Source organism: Anoplophora glabripennis, unplaced genomic scaffold, assembly GCF_000390285.2.
Source record: "Anoplophora glabripennis isolate ALB-LARVAE unplaced genomic scaffold, Agla_2.0 scaffold5, whole genome shotgun sequence".
NCBI classification, from domain to species: domain Eukaryota; kingdom Metazoa; phylum Arthropoda; class Insecta; order Coleoptera; family Cerambycidae; genus Anoplophora; species Anoplophora glabripennis.
In genome coordinates this window covers 1,079,245-1,103,734 of record NW_019416525.1, presented here as the reverse complement: position 1 = coordinate 1,103,734, position 24,490 = coordinate 1,079,245, and the positions used below count along the sequence as shown (strand labels likewise).

General features: G+C 32.4%; 5 protein-coding genes across 5 annotated transcripts; 2 read left to right on the top strand and 3 right to left on the bottom strand.

Annotated features, from left to right (window-relative positions):
* Positions 1-87: 87 nt before the first annotated feature.
* On the bottom strand, positions 88-4,596 carry LOC108907335. The gene is made up of 16 exons (XM_018710977.1): positions 4,451-4,596; positions 3,811-4,392; positions 3,482-3,753; positions 3,085-3,393; positions 2,866-3,033; positions 2,629-2,811; positions 2,440-2,573; positions 2,248-2,389; positions 1,790-2,192; positions 1,559-1,736; positions 1,213-1,498; positions 1,003-1,156; positions 752-951; positions 558-695; positions 401-507; positions 88-178 (listed from the first exon to the last, which is right to left on the bottom strand). The coding sequence occupies exons 1-16, from the start codon at positions 4,482-4,484 to the stop codon at positions 88-90; spliced, it is 3,381 nt and encodes a 1,126-aa protein (XP_018566493.1). The 5' UTR covers positions 4,485-4,596.
* Positions 4,597-4,876: 280 nt separating this feature from the next.
* LOC108907360 (uncharacterized protein B0303.7) lies at positions 4,877-6,650 on the top strand. The gene is made up of 2 exons (XM_018711011.2): positions 4,877-5,801; positions 6,105-6,650. The coding sequence occupies exons 1-2, from the start codon at positions 5,157-5,159 to the stop codon at positions 6,405-6,407; spliced, it is 948 nt and encodes a 315-aa protein (XP_018566527.1). The 5' UTR covers positions 4,877-5,156; the 3' UTR covers positions 6,408-6,650.
* A 1,421-nt stretch (positions 6,651-8,071) lies between these two features.
* Positions 8,072-9,496, bottom strand: LOC108907389 (cysteine-rich hydrophobic domain-containing protein 2). Its single transcript, XM_018711052.1, has 4 exons — positions 9,271-9,496; positions 9,048-9,173; positions 8,748-8,958; positions 8,072-8,686 (listed from the first exon to the last, which is right to left on the bottom strand). The coding sequence occupies exons 2-4, from the start codon at positions 9,167-9,169 to the stop codon at positions 8,519-8,521; spliced, it is 501 nt and encodes a 166-aa protein (XP_018566568.1). The 5' UTR covers positions 9,170-9,173; positions 9,271-9,496; the 3' UTR covers positions 8,072-8,518.
* Positions 9,497-9,807: 311 nt separating this feature from the next.
* Positions 9,808-10,694, top strand: LOC108907468 (short coiled-coil protein homolog). The gene is made up of 2 exons (XM_018711168.1): positions 9,808-9,986; positions 10,044-10,694. Exons 1-2 carry the CDS (start codon positions 9,923-9,925, stop codon positions 10,400-10,402), a joined length of 423 nt encoding a protein of 140 aa, XP_018566684.1. The 5' UTR covers positions 9,808-9,922; the 3' UTR covers positions 10,403-10,694.
* Positions 10,695-10,793: 99 nt separating this feature from the next.
* On the bottom strand, positions 10,794-23,057 carry LOC108907466 (semaphorin-5B). Its single transcript, XM_018711167.1, has 7 exons — positions 22,721-23,057; positions 17,033-17,150; positions 14,754-14,853; positions 14,491-14,698; positions 12,253-14,434; positions 12,041-12,196; positions 10,794-11,984 (listed from the first exon to the last, which is right to left on the bottom strand). The coding sequence occupies exons 2-7, from the start codon at positions 17,136-17,138 to the stop codon at positions 11,599-11,601; spliced, it is 3,138 nt and encodes a 1,045-aa protein (XP_018566683.1). The 5' UTR covers positions 17,139-17,150; positions 22,721-23,057; the 3' UTR covers positions 10,794-11,598.
* Between the last annotated feature and the right edge of the window lie 1,433 nt (positions 23,058-24,490).

The window sequence follows — 24,490 nt, the reverse complement described above, 5'->3', positions numbered from 1 at the left end:
AGTGCTTCGTCGACCAGTAAGAATACACTAAAATTTTGGGAGGAACAAAAAATGCATCATTGGGTATTCATTTTATTAATTTGTGGTTCATACCAGATTGATATTTAAATATGTCAGTGGCAACAACACAAAAATAGGTTTTTCATCCACATAGTAAGAACTAACTCCACTAAGCTGGCTGGAAAAAAATAAAAATCATCGATATGCACGGATAATTTTCAGTAATAAAATTTGATGTTCGAAAATGATTTTTTATTAGTAGAAAATATAAAAATATGCTACTGTGCTTACATTAATACGAATAAACAAAAGTTATCACAAAAAAATCTCGATCTCGAAAATGAGATGAGATTTTTAGATTAATAAAAAACATATAGATATGTGTAAAAAATTACACTACCTAGACAAAGTATCAAATATATTTTTATTTTTCCTGTAGAACTGCACCAATTTGGCAAAATATGGGTCATAGTCTTTCCCTCTTTCTTGGTGTATATAATGGATGATCTAAAACCAGCAAGATAAGGAAAAAAGGTACAAAAGAAACCAATTCTCACCTCTGCTTTAATGAAATCGATCCAATGAATTAACGCATCAAAGAGGTGGATTTGTATTTTGGAAGCCAACTGTTCATTTTCAAAAAACAACAATTTCAAAAGCGCCAACGTACATCGCTTTATTTCATTTTCAAATTCCTAAAATTGTGGTTAGTTAAAAGATTTTTTGTTAAAGTATAAAATGTCAAACTTGCCTTATAATACTCTTCCTTTTTATAATTAGGATCGAAACGAATAATTTGCTTCTCTACCTGTTTGATGATGTTCTGGTAGTAATGTTTTGGAGTTTGTTTCTCTGTGACTGATGTTTTCATAAGTTTAATAGTTGCTATTAAATCCAGCAAGACATTGAAAAAGTTGTCATCAACTTTACACTGGCCTTTAATTAAATCTTCTGTAACAAAAAATTATATATTTGAGGTACAGACATGTTTTATACATTCACCAAAAACTGAGGAAATTTCCATGAGTATGTTAAATTTCTTGTGAATAGGAAGTTGGAGAAAAAGAAACTCGAACATTTCTGTCGATGAATTAATTTTCGATCTAATTATTTCCAAGTCTCCATAGAACGTAGATGATATCGGATAATGTGAAAACTAAAACAAATACAATTACTTATGTGAAAACCACTTAGTTTAATAATTTTTTTTACCTTGCCGTACATATTAACATACATAATAATTGGTAAGTAAAATTTCGTAATATCGTTTTGATTCGACAGAACAAATCTTTTTAACAAAAGTTCTTTCATGAAACTCCTCAGATCATTACACCCCAGAATGTAAATAAATCTAAAGAAGTCTTCGGTCGTAAGTTTTATGTAATCTTCATGTATCAACTCTTCCAAAATGCTTGCACAAATTCTAACCAAACAAGGGTTTCCAGTCACCATTTCTTTAAACGAGAATTTTATCACAACGTTAAATTCGTGCGTTATTCTGAAAGTTATAAATAAAATACAACATAATAACACATATTTATGACAAAAAGTAACTTACTCTCTGCAGAGGCTGTACAGTAATTTAATAGTTACAACTTTCATAACACAGTCTCCACTATTTAAACTTTGTTGAAGATACTTCAACGGAATTGACACTTTGCTCTTATTCACCATAGCTATGGTGCAAAGCAACGTTAGAGTTTGTACATATATATCTGGCATATACGTTGTGATTACTAAAAAGTAGGAATATTAATTTCTGGAAACATTAAAAGAAAAAAGTATATACCTGACATTCTCGCTGCATTATCCAAACAATTTTTCAATATAAGAAGAATAGCGTCACTAGGAATGTTATTTAGGATTAAACATATTTCATTGAGATACAAAATAGAGTTGTTATCATCAAAATTCCTATCGAGTAACCTACGTAACATCTTTCTCGCGGTGTGACTAAGCAGTTCATTTAACTGGTCTTCGTTATCGGGTAAGCTCAAAATTCTACGTATCGTTCGGTACAAACTGAATATAGGTTTTATGCATTGTACAGGGAAATTTCGTTCGAATAACCCCGACATTATTGCGCTTTGAATGACGTCTAGTTGGGGGTGAGTTAAATCTGAAACCACTCGGTTTTTCAGGATTGTTTCAAGCGCAGTACAAACGTAACCCACTGTCATATGACCAGAAAGCTGCAAAATATAAATTTTTTATAAAGATTAATTAGTACGATTAGATCTTACTTACATTGGAAAAGTTATCGATAACATATGGCACTAATGTACTTATATCCATATATAAGCAGTGTTCCAGAAGGCAACATAGTAAAATTCCACTACAAGGTTCTTTGTAATCTAAATTTTTAATTGCTAAATGCACTTCTCGATCTCTAAAACCATACAACTCTAACCAAAAGTAATAGTAATGATACAATTTTACCTTATGAGATTGTTACATTTAGTGAATAATGCCTCATAGTCAAAACTGGACGTTAAATATATTCTGTAGTAATACTTTGGAGAATATGTTTTGCCGTAGACGACTGACGGTTTTAGCATCCCGTTGAAAATATGCTGCAAAATTAAATAAACACAAAAAATATTATCTACTCGATTGTTGGTAACTTACATTAGCATACATAAAGTAGAATTTATCATTCGGATAAACGGCAAACTTATGTACAACACGCAACAACATTTCCGCTATATGAATTTCACCACGCTCGGAAGCAGCCAAATAACTCACTTGAAGAGTTTCTAATAAGCCATCAAAGGTTTTTGGATTAGCATCTTTAATTATTCCATCTAGAGCCTAAAATTATAGCATCATAAAAAATTTCATTAAGTTAAGTATTACGTAACGAACCTTTTCAACCATTATCGGATTCAAGTTTGGCGTTACGGCAACAAAACGTGAAAATATTTGAAATAGTTTTCTATTCCTGGGTGACCATGTCTGGTTGGCAGCACGTGACAGACCTAGTAAGACCGATTCTATCGGCATGTTTACTAATTTTCGAGTTGCTCGTACCTCCTAAAATTAAAATAGTGAGAACGTATCACTGTCTTTAAAAATAAATCTCACAGCAAATATGTATTGGTGGAGAGGGTTAGTTGCAGCATCACTAATATCTTTAAAAACATCTATCGCTGAAGACACAACTTGTTCTTCGCTATTCAAGATATGATGTAGAACATTGCCTACTGTACATGAATATAATACAGTTATCTTTTCAAGAGCAAAATTCGGAGGTACTGTTAGAATTTCACGGATCAGAAAAAAAACATTTATTAATAACGTTTTTTTATTCTTTGGTGCAGTTAACGTTATCATTCGCCTCAATAACGTTTTATAGTGTTCCTCAGGAAGTATGTTCATTATTTTAACTGTATCCTGAAATCAATACATTGCAACTAATTCAAAAAATATAAATGAAATTAATATTTTCAGTTAGTTTCATTTATTATTCTATAACGCTTACCTTAAAATTTATTGGTTCCTCTGAAGCCCAGTTATCTCCAAAACCATCTAGAAAAGAATCAATTTTCCTTTCAAAAGCTTTAATTTGCAATGTTCCTTTTAGAAACAAAATAATAATATCCACAGCTAATTCACAATTTGGTATAAGATCCAAATATTTTTTTTTTATGCACCTGAATAGTGTCCGAGCGATGATTTTTACAAGGTTACGGCTACTTGTGTGAAGTATAATTATGCGCAGAGCCTTCATACAGCATGCCGCCAAGTCAGTGACTAAAAATTATTAAATATACACTTTATAAACTAAATAAGATTATACCTATTATGCACCTGTTCCACAACGAATCATTTTTTCTGATGCTCCAATTATCATAGATACTACAATCACATTAGCAGATGCCCCCAACATCTCACTATCCAGATGTTCTTCCTGGAGACAATGCCTTTTTACTAATTTGATAATAGTTTCTTTCCGATCATTACTTATATCACGACTTCTCATAAGATTAACTGCTGTTGATAATTGACACATGTACATTGACTTGTTAAAAAACAATTTCCCAACTTCAGGTAGTATTGTAAGATTTAAATATAAAATCGATGCAGTTAATTTGGTTTTGTCAGTCACAGTTGAATTTGGTTTAGTACAAAAAAACAAAAATGTTATTAAATATGTCTTGTGGGTACCATCGAGCAACTGTAAGTTTTCACTAGGCAATTTTGAGCATTTAAACTCAAGTATTTTAACGTATTTATGTAAATCTACTGGTAGATGATCACGATATTCTGTAAGTTTATCGTCATGTAGACCCGGTGACTCCTTCTTTGTCAACTGATCCCACAATAAAGTTATTATATTTTTGTCACTTAGTTTTTCACAGTGCAACCGTATCAAGCCAATAAAATCATGATCTGAAAAAAATATTATATGCTTTAAAATGTATTTTTTGTGTTTGAAAAGACAATATACCTGACTGTAAAAATATTTGGTGTTGGTTATCCATTTTTCTATTGATAAAGCTGCTAATAGCAACACTATCCAGGGAAAATATTTTAAATTTCTATGTTTTTTGACAGGAAAAATGTCCACACATTTGTTTACACAAGCTAGCGCATCTTTTGACGTTTCTAGTATTTACAAAACACTGAATGTGATCCAAGTGAACTGACGGAAGTAGAACGAGTGTGAAAGAATACAGTCGTATTCCATCTTTTTTTTTATTTTTCAAAAAATATCTAATACGTATGTCACGGAGAAGTTACGGGTAACTTTTCCCTGCTATTTAAAGTTTTAACTGTTTTTGGCATCTATACCACAGGGTAAAACAACTGCCAAATCGCAGAATCCTATTTAATGAAAATTGTTACTTTTTCCAAGGACAATTTATACCTCTCTCTGCCTTTGTCTATGCGGTACATCATCATCTACTATTTCCAGGAATTTCAATTAAACAGGAAAAATACAAACGCAATTTTGCCATTAATTGTTATTATAATTTTTTTATGAATATTTGTATTTACGTAAATACATGGAGTTTCACCAAAGGAAACGACCCTATTGGGTGGATTAGAAATGATTCATCTTACCGATTACACAGAATTTATAATCCTATTCTGTGCCGATTAGGTGCAAATGTCAGACATCAGAAATTTAATTTGTTGATAGTTGGAAAGTGATGTCATTTGTTACGCACAAATCAAAAATAGGGCTCAAAAGCAAGAAAAAGCCACCTCCTAGGCCTCCACCTCCACATTTTGCAAAATATAAGAGTAAGTCTTCGTTTAATTTAAACCAACCCCTCGAAAGTCTAATAGAATGGAGCCCACCGCGCTCTCCAACAGTTGATAGAACCCATACCTTTGGGGGGAGTGTATCCAGTTCATTCAGTAGTAGTACAAGTAGTTTAGCTTCGAGTAAAAAAAGTTTTGAATATGATGTACCAGTGACAAATAATTTATGGCCAATTAACACAAATGGTAATTATCAAAACCACCCAAAGCCAACACTCCAACAAGCTGTCCAGTATGGAAAACCAAATGTATCGGCACCAGTACCAAAACAAGCTAGCATTCCTAAGCAAAGTAATGTATCAAAAGTTAATGTACCAACTATATTTGGACCAACGATAATAAGAGCTCAAGTACCTAAAATTAAACCAAGTGAACGAAAACAGAATAACAGTGATCCTCCATCACCAGTTCTACCAATGCCATCGGTTCCGCCTCCCAGCCCTCCTAAGGAAGCCTCAGATGTCGATGTGCCTTTTGGCATTGCTTTGTATGATTACCAAGCAACAGATCCTAGAGACCTTTCATTCCAAGTATGTTTCCTACTTTTATTAAATTTTGGAATATCATCTAATAATTATGCAGTTTATTAAAGGAGGTCATTATTGAAAAGTTGTTCCAAAAATCTTAAAGATAAACTATTGAGTAATAATGTAACAAATAAAATTTGTCGTAAATAATAACTAAATTTTGATGTATCAGTTTGTTAAAGTTAAATCCGTTGTTTATCATTTATATTTTTCATGTGACTTATTTATCACGTATACCTTATTAACAATATAGTAAAATTTATGATTTTAAGAATAAAAGGGAAATAAAATAAAATACCATTTTAGGTCAACGATGTAGTAATTCTCTTACGGCGTATAAACAGTGAGTGGTTATATGGAAAAGTTCTAGACAAAGAGGGGATGTTTCCAGCAAATTTTATAGATATTCAAGTGCCCCTATCGGAAGATGCCAACACTGTGATGGCTTTATATGAATTTAATCCACAAATGGCTGGCGATCTGGCATTAAAGCCTGGTCAGCTAGTTAAAGTTTTAAGAAGAATCAACAACGATTGGCTCTACGGAGAATGCAACGGTCAAACGGGACAATTTCCTAGCAACTTTGTAGATCGAATTCCAAATATATGAAAACATTTAACTGCAGGTGCAAATGTTTTCATTAATATTTTTAGCTGATAATAAAATTTAACGTTCTTTATTGTAAATTATTTTGCAGTCTTTTTTGTTGTATAAATATAATTTTAATAGCAGGGTTAGGAATTTGAAGTATTAACATGTGATTATTGTTACTGGAAATGTTTACACACATTACAAATGTGATAATAACGTGCCTTATGGCTTATTTTTGTGTAATATATTTAATATTCATTAGTTTTTACTGTAGTTCTCTTATGTACCATATTTAACATTAATATATATTGTTTTTATTATGATCCTTTTTTTTTGTGTAAATAATTCTGGTATTAACACGTCGTACAGGGTGCTTAGAAACTCGAAGGGGATATTTGAGGAGTAAATAAATCGATGTGCGAAAATTTATTGACAGATGTTTATTGCAAATAAAACTTTTTTGAGACTACTAGTTGGCGGCTTGTCAGGTGACGTGCCGCTTTACCTAAAATTTCCGTTTTGTTGTGCAATTTAAAATTATTTTTAATTTTATATAAATTTTATAATTTAGGTATAATTGCAGAAATGTTTCCTATGTATGATCCAGTATGTATTTTATTGGAAATACCATTTTCCAGATGGAAAATTGAGAGAAGGATTTTTTAAATTGCGAGACCTGTGCTTTATTCTCTGGATATGGAAAAAAGGGAAAGTCAAAAGACAACGTGTACATTCGAAAGTTTCGGAGTGAATGGTACTCGGAGTATAAGGGGTTGTGCGAGTGTTCATTTAAAAAAGAATTTCTGCATGCCGTGTTTAATTGTGGGTGTAAAGTCGGGCTTGTGGAATAAGGAGGGCTTTAACAATTTTGGGAACATCACGCGAGGTTGTCGTAACTACAAAGCTTCTTTGGAATATACATGTACGGTGTGAATTAATGTTCGCAGAAGTCCACAAGTCGAACTAATATTTCTATTTTTTATAAAATCTGAATGAAAATTCTTTTCACCAACGTCAGTTTTTCGGTAATACTGCAAATGCAACTAAAAATTTCCAGATTCATTTAAAGCCATTTCACTTTTTGCCAGTAGCGCTTTTTTTTTACTCAATCAATGCTTCACCTATTTTCAATGTCATGAGCCACCACTGCCACTAGTTCCACCGATAGTCGATAGTTCTGCCTCTGCTTACAAGTATTGGTGTATGCCTATTTGGAAATCGCTGAATATAAAGATGTGCAGTTTTCATTAGCAATTCCATATATTATCACTGTGTCGATTAAATTCATTGTTACTAATACACGTTTCTGTAATGAAAACTAAGGCAGAATTGACGACTACCTAAAATTGAACCAGCAATATTTTTGTTTACCATAAAGCCGGAAAAAGTGGACGATAGGCTATTTACGACACGACCACAAATATTCACAACTTTTTATGTAATATATAACCAGCATAATTCCAGATGTTCTAAATCATTTTTAATTATATAATTAATTAATTTTAAATACCAGTTAACATTTTCGGTAAATTTGATTATTGAACTACCTACTATTAAAACATTCTCTCCAAGTTTGCAAACACCCTGTATATTCAGAAACGATACATTGATATTAGTACAAAAATTATCTTCAACTACACACGCAAAATAAAGCACTATACATTTATTAACAATTTATTAGAAATTACAAGCAACAGGTAAAGTAACCTTAAAATTTTAAATTTATTCTAAATCGATAATATTTGATATGGGGAACCAATTAATCCAATTAAAGAAATAACAAATTGCACTAATTTGAAAATTACACTTAATAAACAACAATAATCACCCGTACTAACAATAAAATTTGCGAACATCAATTTTTACAATAACTAAATACATAGATAGATAACAATAACTTATGTTTATGATAATTATGGAAGAAACATGCCAAACTTATAAGTATGAAATTTAAAATATTTGTACTACCGAAATAAAAGGTTAATAAAACTTATAAGTTTTAAAAATGAATGTCAATATGTCTATTATCACATAGATATCATTATTTACAAAGTAAATAAGAGATTCAGTAAAACTTAACCATTTAAGTAAATGTAATATATACAATAGTGGTAGACGGTAGACATTCGCTAGTCTGGCCTGTAGATCGGTATTTTTGGTAAAAATTCAATGAGTATTACATACTCCATCATCGAAGAAGAGTCGCACTGTTGTTTGCTTAAACGCCAATGTAGTCCTAATTTATTGTAAAGATAACTATTCTCCCATTCTAGAAGTTTATTTAATGAATGCTGAGTCTAAAAATAAATCGGTGAGTATTAAAAAATTCTTCGTGGATAAGAAAATAACTATTATTACCCTTTTGCTAAGGCATATAACAGGCCATAGGGAGCAACCTAGGGTGCAACAACAGCAAAGGCATCCACAAAAAAGCCACTTAACATTAACAGGAAGAGTTTTTTTCAAAATGCCATTGATACGCATAACAGTTTCCTTAAATTCTTCTGGAGCTACTCTCGATACTAAACCACTAGGAAATTCTGTACTAAATCTATTGCTTAATCCAAACCTAAAAAATACAATAATGTGAAAAAAAATTATAAGATACAAGAAGTAATTAAGGAATTCATGCTAACTTGTTAGAATTTATTCACGTACACTGTCATATTTCCAGCACCCCGTATCACTACAGGATCTGGAACCAGAGATATATCGGTAGGCTCAATTTCTTCATTATTTTCTATTTCCGCTTCATAGTAAATCGCATCAAAACCTTCCATGTGTCTGTAACACCGTTTAACGATGAAAAAAAAGCATTATTCAGGTACTACTTTCCACATGTAATTGTTTTTCGCAAATATACGTACTCAGGATGGCTTACCTTGCTAAACACGAACTTTCAGAGCTAGAAGGTTATGGTCTAATATTAAATAAATAAGAGCACTGGATAAGCGATTATTATTTGATTATTTAATTAAATTCTTTGTTTACTTTCTTGTCCTGCAATCCATGGTTAAAGTTGACAATGACTACGACAGACCTGCCATCTGCAACTACTTGTAGTTTTGTTCACAGAATCTAAAATTATTTGGAAATATATATGGTGTCAGAAATATTTCAAATTAAGAATGAAGATAGCCTTTGAATTCACATGTGGGAGTGTTTCAAGTATCAGCAGCGGCTGCTACAAAACTACTGTGTATTTCACTTATTTCCTTTTGGATTTTGCAGTTTCTTTTCAACAAGAAATTTTAGTTAAAGATGAATATGAATTTGCTTTTGTAAGCAATCATTTGTATGTTTACAATTGTTAGTTATTAAATTTTAAATATATTTCTAAATGGTGTAACTTAGACACTGCCATACTGCTATACCATGGAATAATCATATACTTTGTTTTTTATTCCATTGATTTGGATTTGTGGTGACATCTTTCTGTCATTAAATTTGACGTAAAAAAATTGGAAAATATATACCTAGTATTTAAATTCGTAGGGAGCAAGGCAATCGCCAATTTAGATAATTGTTACCAAATGGCTGCTGCAAAATTACATGAAGATATTAACAATATTCCTTTAGCTGATGATGACCCACAAGGTAATTTTTTGTAACAAATTACGTTTGCCCTAAATCGCAAGTACTAATTGATTTTAGTGATTATAAATGATGAGCCAGACCCCAATTCTATGTCGGAAGGGAATTCTTCCAGCATGATTCACGGAAGAAGCATGGATTCCATACAATCAACTTTTACTAATGGAAGCTCCAGTCCGCAGCACAATAGTTTGGAACCCGATACAAGCCCCGACGAGCAAGAAGAAAAGGCCCGTTTGATATCTCAAGTTCTTGAATTGCAGAATACTTTGGATGATCTCTCGCAACGGGTGGATAGCGTGAAAGAGGAGAATCTAAAATTGAGATCTGAAAATCAAGTGCTCGGGCAGTATATAGAGAATTTGATGTCTGCCTCAAGTGTTTTCCAGTCGACTTCACCAAAGATCAAGAAGAAGTGAAAGTACTGTTTTTAAATAAGTTCACAGTGTTATTTATTGTATTGTTTTAAATGTTCCAATTGTACAATGTGCACTGTTGCTTTTTTTCACTATGTTGCACCAAAGTTTGCACCATAACAACTTCAGCCTGTGATTTTTTGTGACCAGTGAGGATCATTTTTCCATTATTTTCATATTAATTGTAGCTTATATAAAATATAGATAGGTATATGAATCTTGAGAAGTAATTTATATAAATTATTTGTAGATAAAATGTGCTTAAAGTTGCCATAAATAAAGTGCTAAGATTACCGTACAGAATTTTAATCATTCTCGTAGCTAAATATGATTTTTCGTATTTCTATTTTTTGGGAGAACTATAAATGGCAGAGGGAAAAATAAAACCCATTTGTATAAAATAAATGTTATTTTCTCAATATGAGATATACTTACGATATTTACAAAAGTAAAAAATATTTTTGGTTAATAGTATAAAATCTGAATAACTAAAATTTAACAGTTCATTATAAATTTTTGCATATGGCAGCACATATATATATATTTTAATAGGCAGGTACAAATATTTATTAGTAAATTCTGTTGTAAAAAAGTATAGTGTTATATCGAACCTGTTTACACATTTAACAAAAATAAAATTATATACAGGAACCAGTTTCTATTTTACATTTATATCACAATAATTATTTAATAATTATGTTTTAAATTTCAGAGTAATTTAAAAAAATTATTCGTAAAATTTAACGATTATCACTACTTAATAATTGATCACATTCAACTTCAGATCTAAAAAGATTTGTGTGTACTAGCTTGTGATGGCTTGTGAAAATTAAAGAGGCTTTTTAGGGGAAGGTTTGTAGACTCACGTGACGATAAAATCTCAAATGAAATTTGCAAAATAAAAAATTAATATCTTCTTGAGATCACGAAAAAGGTTTTAAGTCGACTAATAGATAAATACGAGCTTTTTTTATTTTTCACTACATTTAAATATTTCTTAAAGTTTGCAACATGGAATACTAGTAGCTATCAAATTAAAATTTAAGTATATAATCAATATCAATCTTTCGAGATGTGACACTTTAATTTTCACAAGCCGTGACAGATACTAGTTTAAATTGAAGAAACATGTGATTGACATATTAAGCAGATTTTCACATAAAATAAATTAAATGTCCTTTCAAGTCTTAAAATATTAATCAGTCGTACAAAAATTTGTCACTTTCATATTGCTTGGAATGTCCGTTTCTAACTTCATGACTATTACGCTTTAGAGTCATTGTTGGAATTTCATAATCATCAACATAACACTTAATCGATTTTACAGTTCCGTTTGATGGGTAAATATTAGAGCCGGCTGGCTTTTTGGGCATTTTTTCACGAGTAGGCACTGAAATATATGGGTTTTGCTCTGCAGTTATATAGTGTGGACTACTAGGAATGGTATTTTTCTTCTTCCTAAACAAGTAGTACGCTAAGTATATAAGGCTGGGCATGAGTCCCACGATGGCACCGATGAAGAAAAATGAAAGACCCGTCGAAACGCAAGAGTAGTCTTCAGCTTGAATACCAAGTGGATAAATTTCTAAAACAAAGGTAGGATGTCACCTGTGTAATTACCGTTATATGTAAACAATTTACCATTTGATAGTTCCCCTAAACACATTCTAGTTTCTATTTCCCTCCCTTGACACATTTGCGGGCCTGGATTCGGGTGATAGCATTTTCTTTTTCTATGTTGCTCGTTGTTTTGATCACACAAAGACCATTCTGTCCAGTTGCCCCAACCCAAAACAGCTGAAAACGACATATATATATATTATAAAGTTTTAAATAGGTATTAATTAACTTACATTCACAGGGTTGATCTTCACAAGGCTGCTCCTCCCTGGACGGACCTTTACAATTGTGCCCCAGGCAAGTCCTTGTCCTCGTTTTAGCACCCCAACCACAAGAAACATTACAAGGAGACCACTCCGACCAGCATCCCCAGGTATCTTCGCAACTATGACTGTTACACTCTCTAGATTGTTCTGATTCACCTGGACAACTTTTACTTCTACTTTTGCAGTGTCGGGTTCTTCGTTGGATGCCCCCACCGCAGCTACTTGAGCATTCACTCCAACTCGACCAAGAAGTCCAACCTAAGTGGTCGTTTTCATCTGAACTGCAATGCTGGTTAGAGTGACATATTTGCCCTTCATCCTTCACGATGATTTTGATCTGATTTGCGTACTTCACGGGAGCTTTACATGTTATCTTATATCTTCGCTTATGATACGTATTACTAGATATATTCATGTCAGTAAACCATTCCGTGGTATGAATTTTTCTTTGTTCATTACATGAGTGTTCGTTACATCTCTCGTACTCAAGATTATTTCCTTTACAGTTCTGTCCGCCGTTGTAAGGTGAGGGCTTGTCACATTTTCTTTGCCTTGTTTTGTAACCGCCACCGCAATTTGCAGAGCAAGGAGACCAAGACGACCAGGGGCCCCAGCCTCCGTCAACAGGTTGCGCCGGACATGGTGGTGACTCTGTACAAAAAGCCTCAGTGCGATCTTGGCCTACACAGACTCTACCGCCAAAAGCTGGGGCAGGGTTTGTACAAGTCCTGGATCTGGTTTTAACAGCAGTGCCGCAAGTAGCAGAACAGGCTGACCAAGCTGACCAATCTGACCACCCTCCGTGCACAGTACAGTTTATCACAGCTACCGAGGGACCAGTGCATGATTTGCCGTTATTGGTCGGGGCGGGATTGTTACACTGACGCGTTTGGCAGAGACAAGTGTCCAGAGGGTCTACATCAGAAGAGATACGATGGTAACAAGGGGCCCAATCGGACCAGCTACTCCAGCCTCCATCTACGGGTGTATCCACGATAGGGCATGAGTGCAGCTTTTGCTTCCAAAATCGGTTGTGAGGTTCCCCATTAGGTGCAACGGTGCATGTTTCTTCTCTTTCATTCCAACCACAGTATGGGTCCATTGAATTTATGCAGTTTTCCTTAGAAGTATGTCTCTTACAATGGCTTGCAGTGATTTGCATCAAACCTTTATCGGTTGTGATGTAAATTGAATTTGTTTCTTTTAAGAAATGCATATTTCTAATCGGGATGTTCGTTTCAGGTACTGTTCTCCAAATTTCCACAAGACAAGCTTCTCTATGCCTAGGAAGTACCGTCAGTTTTTTAATCAAGCCTTCTTCATTAGCAACATATATGACATGGGTGTTACCTAGCTTTGTGTTAACTACATCTACAGTGATATGTGAGAAACGTTCTAGTGTCACAACATGTAAAGGATTTAAACTAGTAGCTTGCACCGCAGAATCCATGAGTTGGTATTTAGAAGTTTCTAATAAGTAATTATTATGTTGTGCTCTTTTGCATTCAAAGTGATCTCGATACGGAATATCATGTTTACTCCAAGCACTTCCCATGTCATGCTGATATTTGAAAGGGCCATTAAATGCATCATTAATTGCCGATAAGTTAAAAGCGCACACTGCCGAACCCGCTATGCTGTTTGGAGATGTCGTAAAAGTAGCATATACGATATTTTCGTCAGGTACATAAGACATACTTTGAATTTCATTGAAGTAAAACGGATAGTCACCACTAATAGAACAATTCAGTCTCGCTTTGATGAATGTTGTCCAATTATCTCTAAACATAGTATGCCCTCCTCCACGATCGTTTTTGCAAACCCTTGCGATTCGGGAATAAATAACTTTACCACAGTTTATATATTCAACAGCTGCCTCCCGGAATAAGAAATAGATAAACTTTTCACTTTCAAAAGAACCTACGAACTGAGGTTCGTTCAACCAGAAGCTATTATATTGTTGCGTCCGTAGCATTGGGGTACTCCCAACACTTTTAGAAATCAACGAGTCTGACCCAGAGAAGTCCGTGGTGCCACCAAAGTAGTATTCTCCGTTCTCTGACAGAAACCCTGTTACATTAGCCGATGGATTGTAGGGGCTCTTTGCAATTCCATCCACTACTTGTGTTACGTTTGATATGTTGTCAATCTGAAAATAGTGACTGTTAAATTATGTTTTCTTTTTACATGGTTTTTCAATCATACTTCTCTCCACGAGCAAAGTGGGGAAAAAGCATATGTTCCACACGCAAAAATTTGTCGACCATTAGTTAAAAGAATTTTAATATAATTGTGGCAACTTTCTTCACTTTGTCCTTTGTCGACACAAAACGTCATCTTGTTTGGAGACGCTTGCCATTCGGCATATTCTAGTAATGCTAACTTTGACAGGGAAAGTCTATACAGTCCATCTCTAAAAAAGATGATTCAAGTATACTGCTACGATAAAAAATGTTTGTAAAATTTACCTAGCTCCAACAAAAACCTGACTTCGGGAAACATCAAAAAGCATTTGAGAGTAAGAAGTGGCTCCTTCCGAAAAGAATACATTGACAGAAGGCTGTAAGTCTGAAACATAATGGTTTATATTAATATCTACCCATATATGAATTTAATAGCCATATATTAAAATGTATATTAGTGTAATTTATTGTAAACTGTTCTTATGGGCTTCTTATTAATTTCTATAAATATGTTTCGCTTTTAAATAAATCGACTTTTTGCTGGAAAAATTATTTAATTATAGTTCAGTTATTAATAATAAAATTGAAAAATTTTAATTATATCGAAATTCTAGGGTGGTTTAATTTTATATTTGTAATTTTATAATTCATTGTAGTCTTCACGTCCTCGTATATTGAATTTGTAAAAAGCAAAATAATTCCCTAGCATTGACATCTAGCGGTAAAATATGTGAAGTTTCCTTCTTATAAGTAAAGTCAACTGTACTTCATAAAAATATTTTTGTAGGCGTCTATAATAACAATGTAAAAAACTGTTTAAATTTCTTTACGGCTTAGGAGTTCTAGAAGTAGATGAAGACACCTGATTATTACCTTTACTATTTAATCCATTTAAAATTCTACGAACTGTGGTAGCATGCATACTGTCATCAAGTTATATTTATTTAAGCAAATAAGAAAAAGTTTATTATACATTTAACTCGATTTATAGAGAAAACGATAAAAATTATGACTCGCAGCATCTCCAGGCACAAGACAAGTGCTGTGTAAACATAATAAACACTTATCTTAAGTCAAATAAAAAATATACGACACCAAACAAGATGTTTGGACTCACGTCTGTCTTCCTAATTGTCAGGTACCTACCTACAACCTTACGAAACGTACAAGAAAGATACACTTTTGTAAATTATGAAAATTTTTGGCCAAAGAGCTTACGAGAAAGTTGTAGGTATAAATGAAACAAAGCAGTTATCTCTAGTGAACTTTTCCCTAGACAGAAGGGAGTCTGGACTTTTTCAATGCATACATTTGATTATAGGCTATGGACCCTAGACCCTGTAAACATCTCTTACAAAATGGTACACAAATGCGTAGTGAGATTTTTTAAATTAACTACGAAAGCATTTGAAACATTTGAGTGGCCGTGTTAAGGAAATATTTACAGATGAATATTAAACCCACTCTATTTTTAAGAACTCATTGTAATACTTATAATTTGCATACCTACTATACTTTAGAAAGTATCTTATTATATTTTAATTCGTGTATTAATACATAATGACAAAGGGAATCCGCATCTTGTTTCATGTATTTATTACTTTCGATCAAGTGGGCAAAACCAAAAAAATAATAGTAGGCCTTGTAGACAAGCGTTACTGTAATAACCTCAATTTTTTGGCGTCTAGTGCGATGCGATTTGTCCTTGTTGTTTGTATATTCACTGCAATTTTTGCAAAATTATCAAATGTAATTTAGATAGACTTATCCTTGTGCCTTAGCTTGTGAGTTAATAGTGTTTGTTTATAGACACAAAAAAGTGAATACCAAAACCGGACCGACTTTTTCAAGAGATGAAAGAAGTTTGGCAATCTCAGTATCAGTAAGTGATTTTGTTAATTTATTTTATGTACAGAACTTGCTATTTTTTAAAAATATTTGGATGCATGGATACCTACAGCATAGCCCGTGATTTGAAAATTATAAAAGTAGGTATGCTTTGTGCAATATTCTGAGAACTGAGATTTCAAAACAATTTTTTATATACGACAGTCAGAGTGACACAAAAATAACGTTGTTAATCTTTTCCAACACTTCAAATGTTAACAAACAGGCACTCATGATAAGATTATAAAATATATAACTAACCTAAAATAAATCTGTAGGTAAATAATCAACTTGATAACATATATTTGTCAATTTTTCTTTTATACTTAATTGCAGAACTCTAACAAAAAAGGGGTATTAAAATTTGACATCCAATTTATATTTGTTAGTTCTGTTTAGGCTTGACCCTGTTACACAAAGATTAGATATCAATAATTGGCAATAAATTCAATTATTTGAAAACTATTTATAGCATCGTAAGGGGCAATAAATAAAAATTCTGTAAGGAATTAATGTTATTTTGCTAAATGCATTTTTTATGTTCAGAAAAATCCTGTTTGATATAATAGTTATTGTGGACTAAGAAACTACTAATGGGTTAGCATTGCTGTAAAGCATATTTGATTTTGTTGTCAATTTTATACATAGCACTTATAAATACAAAATTTTTGTTTTACCTTGGTAGGATATATATCTGAAGTCATTTTGGATTATATTTCCAGCAGTGGAGTACAGGGTTAACAACCAAACCTGGAAAGCTCTTGCAAGGCCATTTGGTATCATTATAAATATTCTCTGTAAAAAAAATACGTATAAGAAAAACATGTTTTCTACAAGTAGCATTTCGCTGTTTTAAAATGATTAGGTTTTACTTCATTCTGGTAATGTTTATTTAATTCTTTTATTATTTTATACATTATCTAGGAAAATGTTTCGTTAGGTGCGTCATCATAATTAACTGAAAATGATATAATTTCATTTGTAAACAATAACATATTTAATAATTCCAGGAAGGCAGAACCTTACAAAATATATTTTAATTTTGCTTAGCTTATTAAAATATGAGCTAGTGGCCGTTATATTGTTTCTGTAAAATTATCAGGTGTTACTTTTGCTGACATATTTCCATTTCTTATACAGAAATATAATACTTGTACTTATATGACGTATAACAAACCTTAGGCACATATCTAACCTTTATTATCGGAAAATTTGTTTAGGAATTGTGAAAACAATTTATTTCTCTCGGCATCCAGGAAAAAAGTTTTGGGGAGGCCGAAACTTAACTAAATATTCGTGAAAAAGCGATTTGTAACGAAATAAATTCTATTGAATTGAACTTTTCTGTAATTGTTTTTACGTCTTTTTATATCAAATTAATTTATTTAAAATTTGTTTTTGAAAAAATGACAAAAAAATGTGCTACTACAAGGAATAACTTCCGTGGTTGTTTAAGGGTAATTTTTGACCTGCTTTTGCCTAGATTCATTGTCGATTTCACATTTTCTGACGTTGTTTTCTACAAAATTGTTTTATGCTAAACAGACTCATGTTGCGATACTATCTGGTTTTTACCTAACCAATTTCGGTTTTGGGTTTCTACCTGTTCCTATTTTTATGTTAATTATATACCTACTACAGAGTATAATGGTTACATATACAGGCTGTCTTACGGTGGCGGCCCATTAGAATATTTCAATTTAAGCTTTAGGGTTCTCTTTTTAAAAAAAATTGCATTTTTCTTGTCAAGCAAATAATTGATACTTGTAGAATACTAAATGACAATACCAATATTTGCCTTTCAAAACACATTTGATGATATTTTTAACGTAGGTAATATTGTTGGGAATGTAAGAAAACCGCAAATATCTGAGAAAATAAAAAATTAGACTTTCTATATGGTGCAAAAAATACGGGGTGTTCTATTTGAATTTAAAAAGTTTTGTCGGTTTTAAGTTTTAAAAATGTTTTTTCGAAAATCTGGAAAACAGTGAGATTTAGGTACAGATAACATTTATCTTGTCGATAATGCAATAATATATAGGGTATTCCCTTTTAAAATAAGCAGGTAGATGGCAACTTCTGGTATAACTGGAAGTGCTACAGCAATTGATTGATTGATTGATTTATTTTATTTAAAGAGAGCACCCCCCGAAAACCCCAGGGCTAAAATTTTCGAAATTCAAATCTAGTAGTCTTTGAAATATTCTAATGGGCTGTAAGACAGCCTGTAATTTACTTTTGAAATGTTCTAATCGCTATTCGAATTGACGTAGTACTGGAATATTAAGAACGTACATTGTTTTTATTAAACTTGAAATGCTCTTGAGACAATAAGATATTATATCTGCTGCAATTTAAGTAGATGCTACGATTTTTTTCGATACATCTATTATTAAAATGCGTTTTAAAATTAAATGCTTTTCACAAATTGCGGGAATTCTTAAATTATACTGACTAGTGCGAAAAGTGGCCTTTGGAAGCAATATCAGAAAGGATCTGTTAAGTTCTTATTTATTGTTTAAATTCAAGGCACATGCCAAACATCTGTTTGAAATTTTGAAGCATATGGCTGAGCAGAGATTCAAACATCAGGCAAATCACAGTCAGAAATTCAGTTTTTACGGCAAATATTAATTTATCATATATTTTAAGCTTTATAATTACTTCTATCAATAATTTTACATACATGTAGGTGTAGATGTAAGGAAAGAGCGAGCAGGCCTCGTTTGTAAAACCTTTTTAACTATTTATGGAAATGTAAAGGAATCTATGAATACAAAATTAGAATCTCATAAAATATCAATAAAAGAAAAAAAAATAAAAGTCTAGTTTCACTAGGCCATAATGTATATATGTAGATAAAAATTAAAGCGCTCATTTGAATATTGAGGTTTACACACAACATATTATTTACTGTGCAACTCGGGACGTAAAAATCTTCATAGAAAACTTGTCTATCGTCCCGAGACTAGTTTCTAAACTGTCAAATGTGTTATCACTTCTTTATGATGAGTAACTGTTTGAAAATTCTTAGTTAACGCTGGACTTTTTCTATCAAGATCTCAGCCCGGAACTTGACAGAATAGGCCCGCATGACCGAGCACAGATAGGTTTTTGTTTACAAAATTTTAAAGGGGGCCTTATACAGGGTGGAAACTGCAACTGGGTGGACTGGGATTTTTCAAATCAAGTTTTAGCCACAGTTTTTTTAAGAAATAATTGTATTGCATCGAAATTTGGTACAGATGGGTTCTTGAGGACGGTTTTTCTTGGATACAATTTAATTTTACACAAAAGAGACTTTTACCGAAACGTAATTTAATAAATAGTAACAGGTTGGTTCTGCTTAATATTACATTAAAATAATAACTATAGCGTATACGTACTATTGTCACCTTCAATATTTATAATTCAAATTTGTTTTACCCGTAACCTTGATCTTCTGTTTAAGGATTGAAGGCTTGTAGTTTTTAAAAACAAAGTGGGAGAGTTATTAAACAAAGCTGAGGTAGTGGTTCCTACAAATCTCGTAAGACATTAAGAAAATTAATTCTTGTTACATAGTTATGATAATCAGCTTTTTGTTTTGCTTTTGCCTTTGCATAATTAAAATCAGCTAACACTTTAGAATGCAAACGAACAGTAAACGTCCTTTTTTTTGTAAAAAATGTTGAGATAAAGTAAATCAAGGATGAAATATCCCATAAGTAACTTTTCTACAAACAAAAATGCAACAGTAATATTTAGGAGCTTTTTTAAAAGTTTAAAACAATGCTGTCGAAACAGTTTTATACTTTTGAGTAAAGACAAACAAATTATGTATTATCTATATGATCTTTATACCTGTACTTTACTCTTTTCAGATAAAGTTAGTGAAATCCTTTATAGAGGATTATTATATTTTAATTTCGAAACGTATGTTTGTTTGAAAACTCAGACGATAAAGCTATTGAATTGAAAACTCTGTAACTGATACCTGTTGTGATGTAATTTGTATATCAATTTAATAACGATAAGATTCCTTGGAAAAAACGCAGATATCGAAACAAATACGTAGTATATACTGTTGTTATTGCTGCATATTGACGCATTCTGAAGATATCTCCTGCAATTAATATATTTTGCTTTTATACCAGTCCCCTTTGTAAATGATTAAAGTAAATAAAAACGCTACTTGCTTCAGATGTTAAACTATTGTCGAATAAATTAAGTACGGGTGAATTCAACAAATGAGCTAGTAGTAGTGTAAACAAACTTTCAAAAGTGGTTTTTCTATAACAATTTTTTGTACCAAGCGCACGAGTGGGCTATTGAAATGTTAAAATAAAAAATGACAAGCTGTCACCCAGCCGTGAAAAATGACGCTATTGAATTTGGATAATTTGAAACGATCGTCACTCAGACCTAAGAGGTTTTAGTGCACCTAAAATTAATGAGACAGTCACGTGGGACAACTATGAGCTTTTGTTGTACAAAATTTCCGCTGGATTGTGGCCCTAAAATGAAGACATATTTGTTAGTTTATTTCCTTTTTTTCTGTACAAGAGACTTTTAAATATATGTAGTTACTAAAAATTTATTTATTTAGTATTCCGGTAAAATATCTAGTTACAGGTGACTAAAAATAAATATAATACAAGAAATGCCAAATGCTTGGTTGTAACGTAATGATGATACAGTTGCACGAACGGAACAGATTTTACCAAAATAAATAGTAGAAATAAAACGACAGCCCCCACAATCTTGTAACAAAGCTACGGTGGTGGAAGAGAAACATGATTGCTTTGGTGGTCGTAAATATGTCGTGAGCCTACGAACTATTTACTTATTTATAGCATTTAAAATAAACGTCTGATGTATAACAATAGTCCCTAGAATACAGGGGAAGTCAATTACTTGAAACGTTTTTTTTTTTTTTTTCAGTAAAGATTTTCTTACCATAAGGATTTATTTGTCATGAACTGTGATACTTTTTGTAGGATAACTCGAAAATTATGTTGATATCGCCTGTACTTTAGATAGCGAGACGACTGAGGACAAAAACGCCTTAGCCTAAACATCGTGAACTAATTTGCAAGTGTATACAAAAACATCTGGAGTAAATGCCATACCAGGCCAAGTTGTGGAGTTTTATTTTCTTTGGAAGGAAACTAAATTAATTTATGTTGTTTGCACGGCATGCAGCACGTTGTTACGTATTTTACAGCGTATTGTCTTTATCTAAATGGCAAAATTAAAGGCGATATAACTTAATTTCATATTTGCTTTTCAAAAAAATATTTAAAACACGAACTGTTTGTTGCGGAATGTTAGAATTTAATGAAAACAGATTAATTATAAGTAATTAATAAAACGAGATCCCAAGAACCGGGCAAAAATCACATGTTAACTACTTTCGTTTCTAAGAACTCTATTAAACAATCTAAGGTCAAATGGCTCGGTATTATCAGAATGACTGGAATTGCCTTCCTTGCTTTTAAAAAATCCGATAACAGTAACAATGGCCGCTTCTTTGTAACACGGAATTTCTTACTTAAAAGCTTACTGAACTTTCTCAATTTGTTACATTATTACTAAAATATCACTTAAATAAAATACTATGTTTATAGAAATTGTTTTATATATTTTAGAAATGAGGCATGGACATTTCTGTTGTCGAGCAGCTTATACTTCTTCACGTAAATTTACATCCGGTTCATAAAAAAAAACTGCATTTTACTATATACGTTTTAAAATGTTGGCATTGAACTTTTTACATGGTATCTATTAAAGCATCATCCATCAGTTTATATCTATTTATGCATCAATAAAGTGTTAGAGAATTGTTATTAATTATTATGAATACTCGTTTTAATTTAATAATAACGCGGCGTTCAGAAACTTGCTGCAAAATATTTAGGATATTTTTACATATTTTGATACGCTGATTTTACATAAATGTGATTTATATTATTATTGTTGTCGCCCTTCATATGAATAAAATAAGGCAGGAAAATGGGAAATAATTGGTTTTAATATTGGATGTGCAGTATATTACAGCCTTCTGGTAAATAAACTGACGTTATCTCTATTAAACAAATAGAGTACTTCGAATAAATATTATTGAATAAAGCTAAGGTTTATTTACTTGCATTTTAACCAGACCAGATCTGTGCATTTGGTACCAACGATGATTTTTTTTTGGTAGCTCAGTGATCGGTAATGTAAGCTCATCCTGTAGAAATTTGTTTGTCTTGTCCATTTAACACCGGTAGATGTACAGTGACATACATAGCGCCATATGCGCAGCAAAATACCAAAACATAAGAAAATTTGTCAGATAAACGAAAGAAGCAAATGTGTAGTGATTTGCAGAAACTTACAAGTATGATTTTCTATTAACAAACATTGTGCGGTAGTCACAGTGAGGTCAATCTGGAGGGGGGGCGGCAAAACATTGTCCAGCTTTCAGCCACTCGGAAATCTGCTAAGAATTTTGCAAATAACACCAATCGACAACTTTTTTAACACAAAACGCGCACATGTCGCAAGAAGTACCAGCAAAAATGGTCCGTTGATTGAAAAATCGGGACAGATACCTTGAAATGAACGAGATTATCGAACGACCTTGAGGGTAAGATCGTAAGGTTGTTGGAATATAAACAGACTGTCAGTCGTACCGTGTACCACGGAACTTCAGCGCGAACGTACCAAGACAGACTAGTGGGGTTCTCTTGAGAACACTTACTTAATCTTAGGACTTAAAAACTTTACTTAGCTACTTGACTATCAGGCACTACGCACGCGCACGGAAACAGGTTATACAGATTATGTTAGACTAGTATAATAATTATTATTTTCTATACGATTTCATAGTTTAGAGGTTCAGGTAGGTGGGCATAAGCCAATGACACCTTTTTAAATACTTTCTTGTTTTATTTATATTGTCCATTATGTTTACCCCTCGCATTCGCCTAAATCGTAAAATTGGTATACCTACATTCAATTTACAGGATGGAATACGTCGAGTTTGTTACATAATTAATACAAAATCTGTCGAGTCGTCCTTAAAAGATTACTTCTATTTGGAAACTTGATGGAGCTATTATGAAAATTATGAATAATAGATTTCTAAATAACTGTATTATCTTCGCGTTACGCACTCTTGGCGCCATCATGAAAATTTAATACCTGTTAACACACACAGCGTTCTTTTTTAACAGCTTTGCTCACCCAGTATTGTATTGCAGTGAAATATTAAAAATTAGAAATTGAAATTAATTTCATTGAAAGCTTAGTGTTTTTTTAAGGCTGCAAAATCTTGTTACTTGAAAATATGTTTAAGGTAAAGGGAAATGTACTGTTTCAGCTGGTTTGAATAAATTTGAATTTTCTCGTTAATAACCAGATTGCAGCTTTATTAAAAGTCAAAGGTTGGATTGTTTTGATAAACATCTGCGACATGCATATGTGGATGCGATTGTTTGCAAGGCTGCAAAATAAATGTAAAATCTTCCCATCTGCCTGCTTTAAGGAAAACAAATCGTCGCGTGTTTTAAAAAAATTGGTATGGCTGTACGGAATTGCAAATATTGAAATAATACGTGAGTGTAAACACGTTTATGGCAAGATTACTACTATCTCGAGCTCTCCTAAATGGGCAAAAATTTTATCGCCTTTTATCAGTAATAATATTAATGTAGAGGTAAATTTTCAAAAACAGACAGCGTGACTCTAACCTTCTAAAAATAATTCCTTATCTGCCACGTAGCAATAAATCATCGAGTTAAAAAAATTGTTGTCGATCCCTTTTTGCAATTATTTTTTACCGTATGGCTGTGTCAGAAGTCATAAATGATAAATAAAGCTTTCATGTCACAATTTGAAGGAACACACTGCTTAACCATGCACAGCGTGGCACAACTGAATGTGTTTTGCTGTATACGCCAGGCAAATACTAAACAAAAACAATTTGAAATGTCGTATAGAAAGGCTTAAAGGAGCAAACGTTGTACTATGGCGTGTAAGTCCCATGTAACAATTACGGAAAATCGTTTGATATTCTTTGTAGGTAGGTATTACAGGTGAAATAGAACTTGTGTGATACGATTTTGTTTATATGTACATGCAGGAGCACTTACATAACATTAAAA

Bases quoted from the DNA above. Each gene is read 5' to 3' on its own strand.
- LOC108907389 (XM_018711052.1), bottom strand. From the start codon at position 9,169: ATGGAAGGTTTTGATGCGATTTACTATGAAGCGGAAATAGAAAATAAT. The intron at 8,959-9,047 runs GTACGTGAATAA...TGTATTTTTTAG, and splicing joins GGTGCTGGAAATATGACAGT to GTTTGGATTAAGCAATAGAT. The intron at 8,687-8,747 runs GTAATAATAGTT...ATTTATTTTTAG, and splicing joins TTATATGCCTTAGCAAAAGG to ACTCAGCATTCATTAAATAA.
- LOC108907468 (XM_018711168.1), top strand. From the start codon at position 9,923: ATGGCTGCTGCAAAATTACATGAAGATATTAACAATATTCCTTTAGCT. The intron at 9,987-10,043 runs GTAATTTTTTGT...AATTGATTTTAG, and splicing joins AGCTGATGATGACCCACAAG to TGATTATAAATGATGAGCCA.
- LOC108907466 (XM_018711167.1), bottom strand. From the start codon at position 17,138: ATGATACCAAATGGCCTTGCAAGAGCTTTCCAGGTTTGGTTGTTAACC. The intron at 14,854-17,032 runs GTAAAACAAAAA...ATTATGTTTCAG, and splicing joins CAGATATATATCCTACCAAG to ACTTACAGCCTTCTGTCAAT. The intron at 11,985-12,040 runs GTAAATTGTTTA...CCTTTGTTTTAG, and splicing joins TTTAGGGGAACTATCAAATG to AAATTTATCCACTTGGTATT.
- LOC108907335 (XM_018710977.1), bottom strand. From the start codon at position 4,484: ATGGATAACCAACACCAAATATTTTTACAGTCAG. The intron at 2,574-2,628 runs GTAAGTTACCAA...TTAATTTTGCAG, and splicing joins TCTACTTTATGTATGCTAAT to CATATTTTCAACGGGATGCT. The intron at 1,499-1,558 runs GTAAGTTACTTT...TATAACTTTCAG, and splicing joins CTGTACAGCCTCTGCAGAGA to AATAACGCACGAATTTAACG.
- LOC108907360 (XM_018711011.2), top strand. From the start codon at position 5,157: ATGTCATTTGTTACGCACAAATCAAAAATAGGGCTCAAAAGCAAGAAA. The intron at 5,802-6,104 runs GTATGTTTCCTA...ATACCATTTTAG, and splicing joins CTAGAGACCTTTCATTCCAA to GTCAACGATGTAGTAATTCT.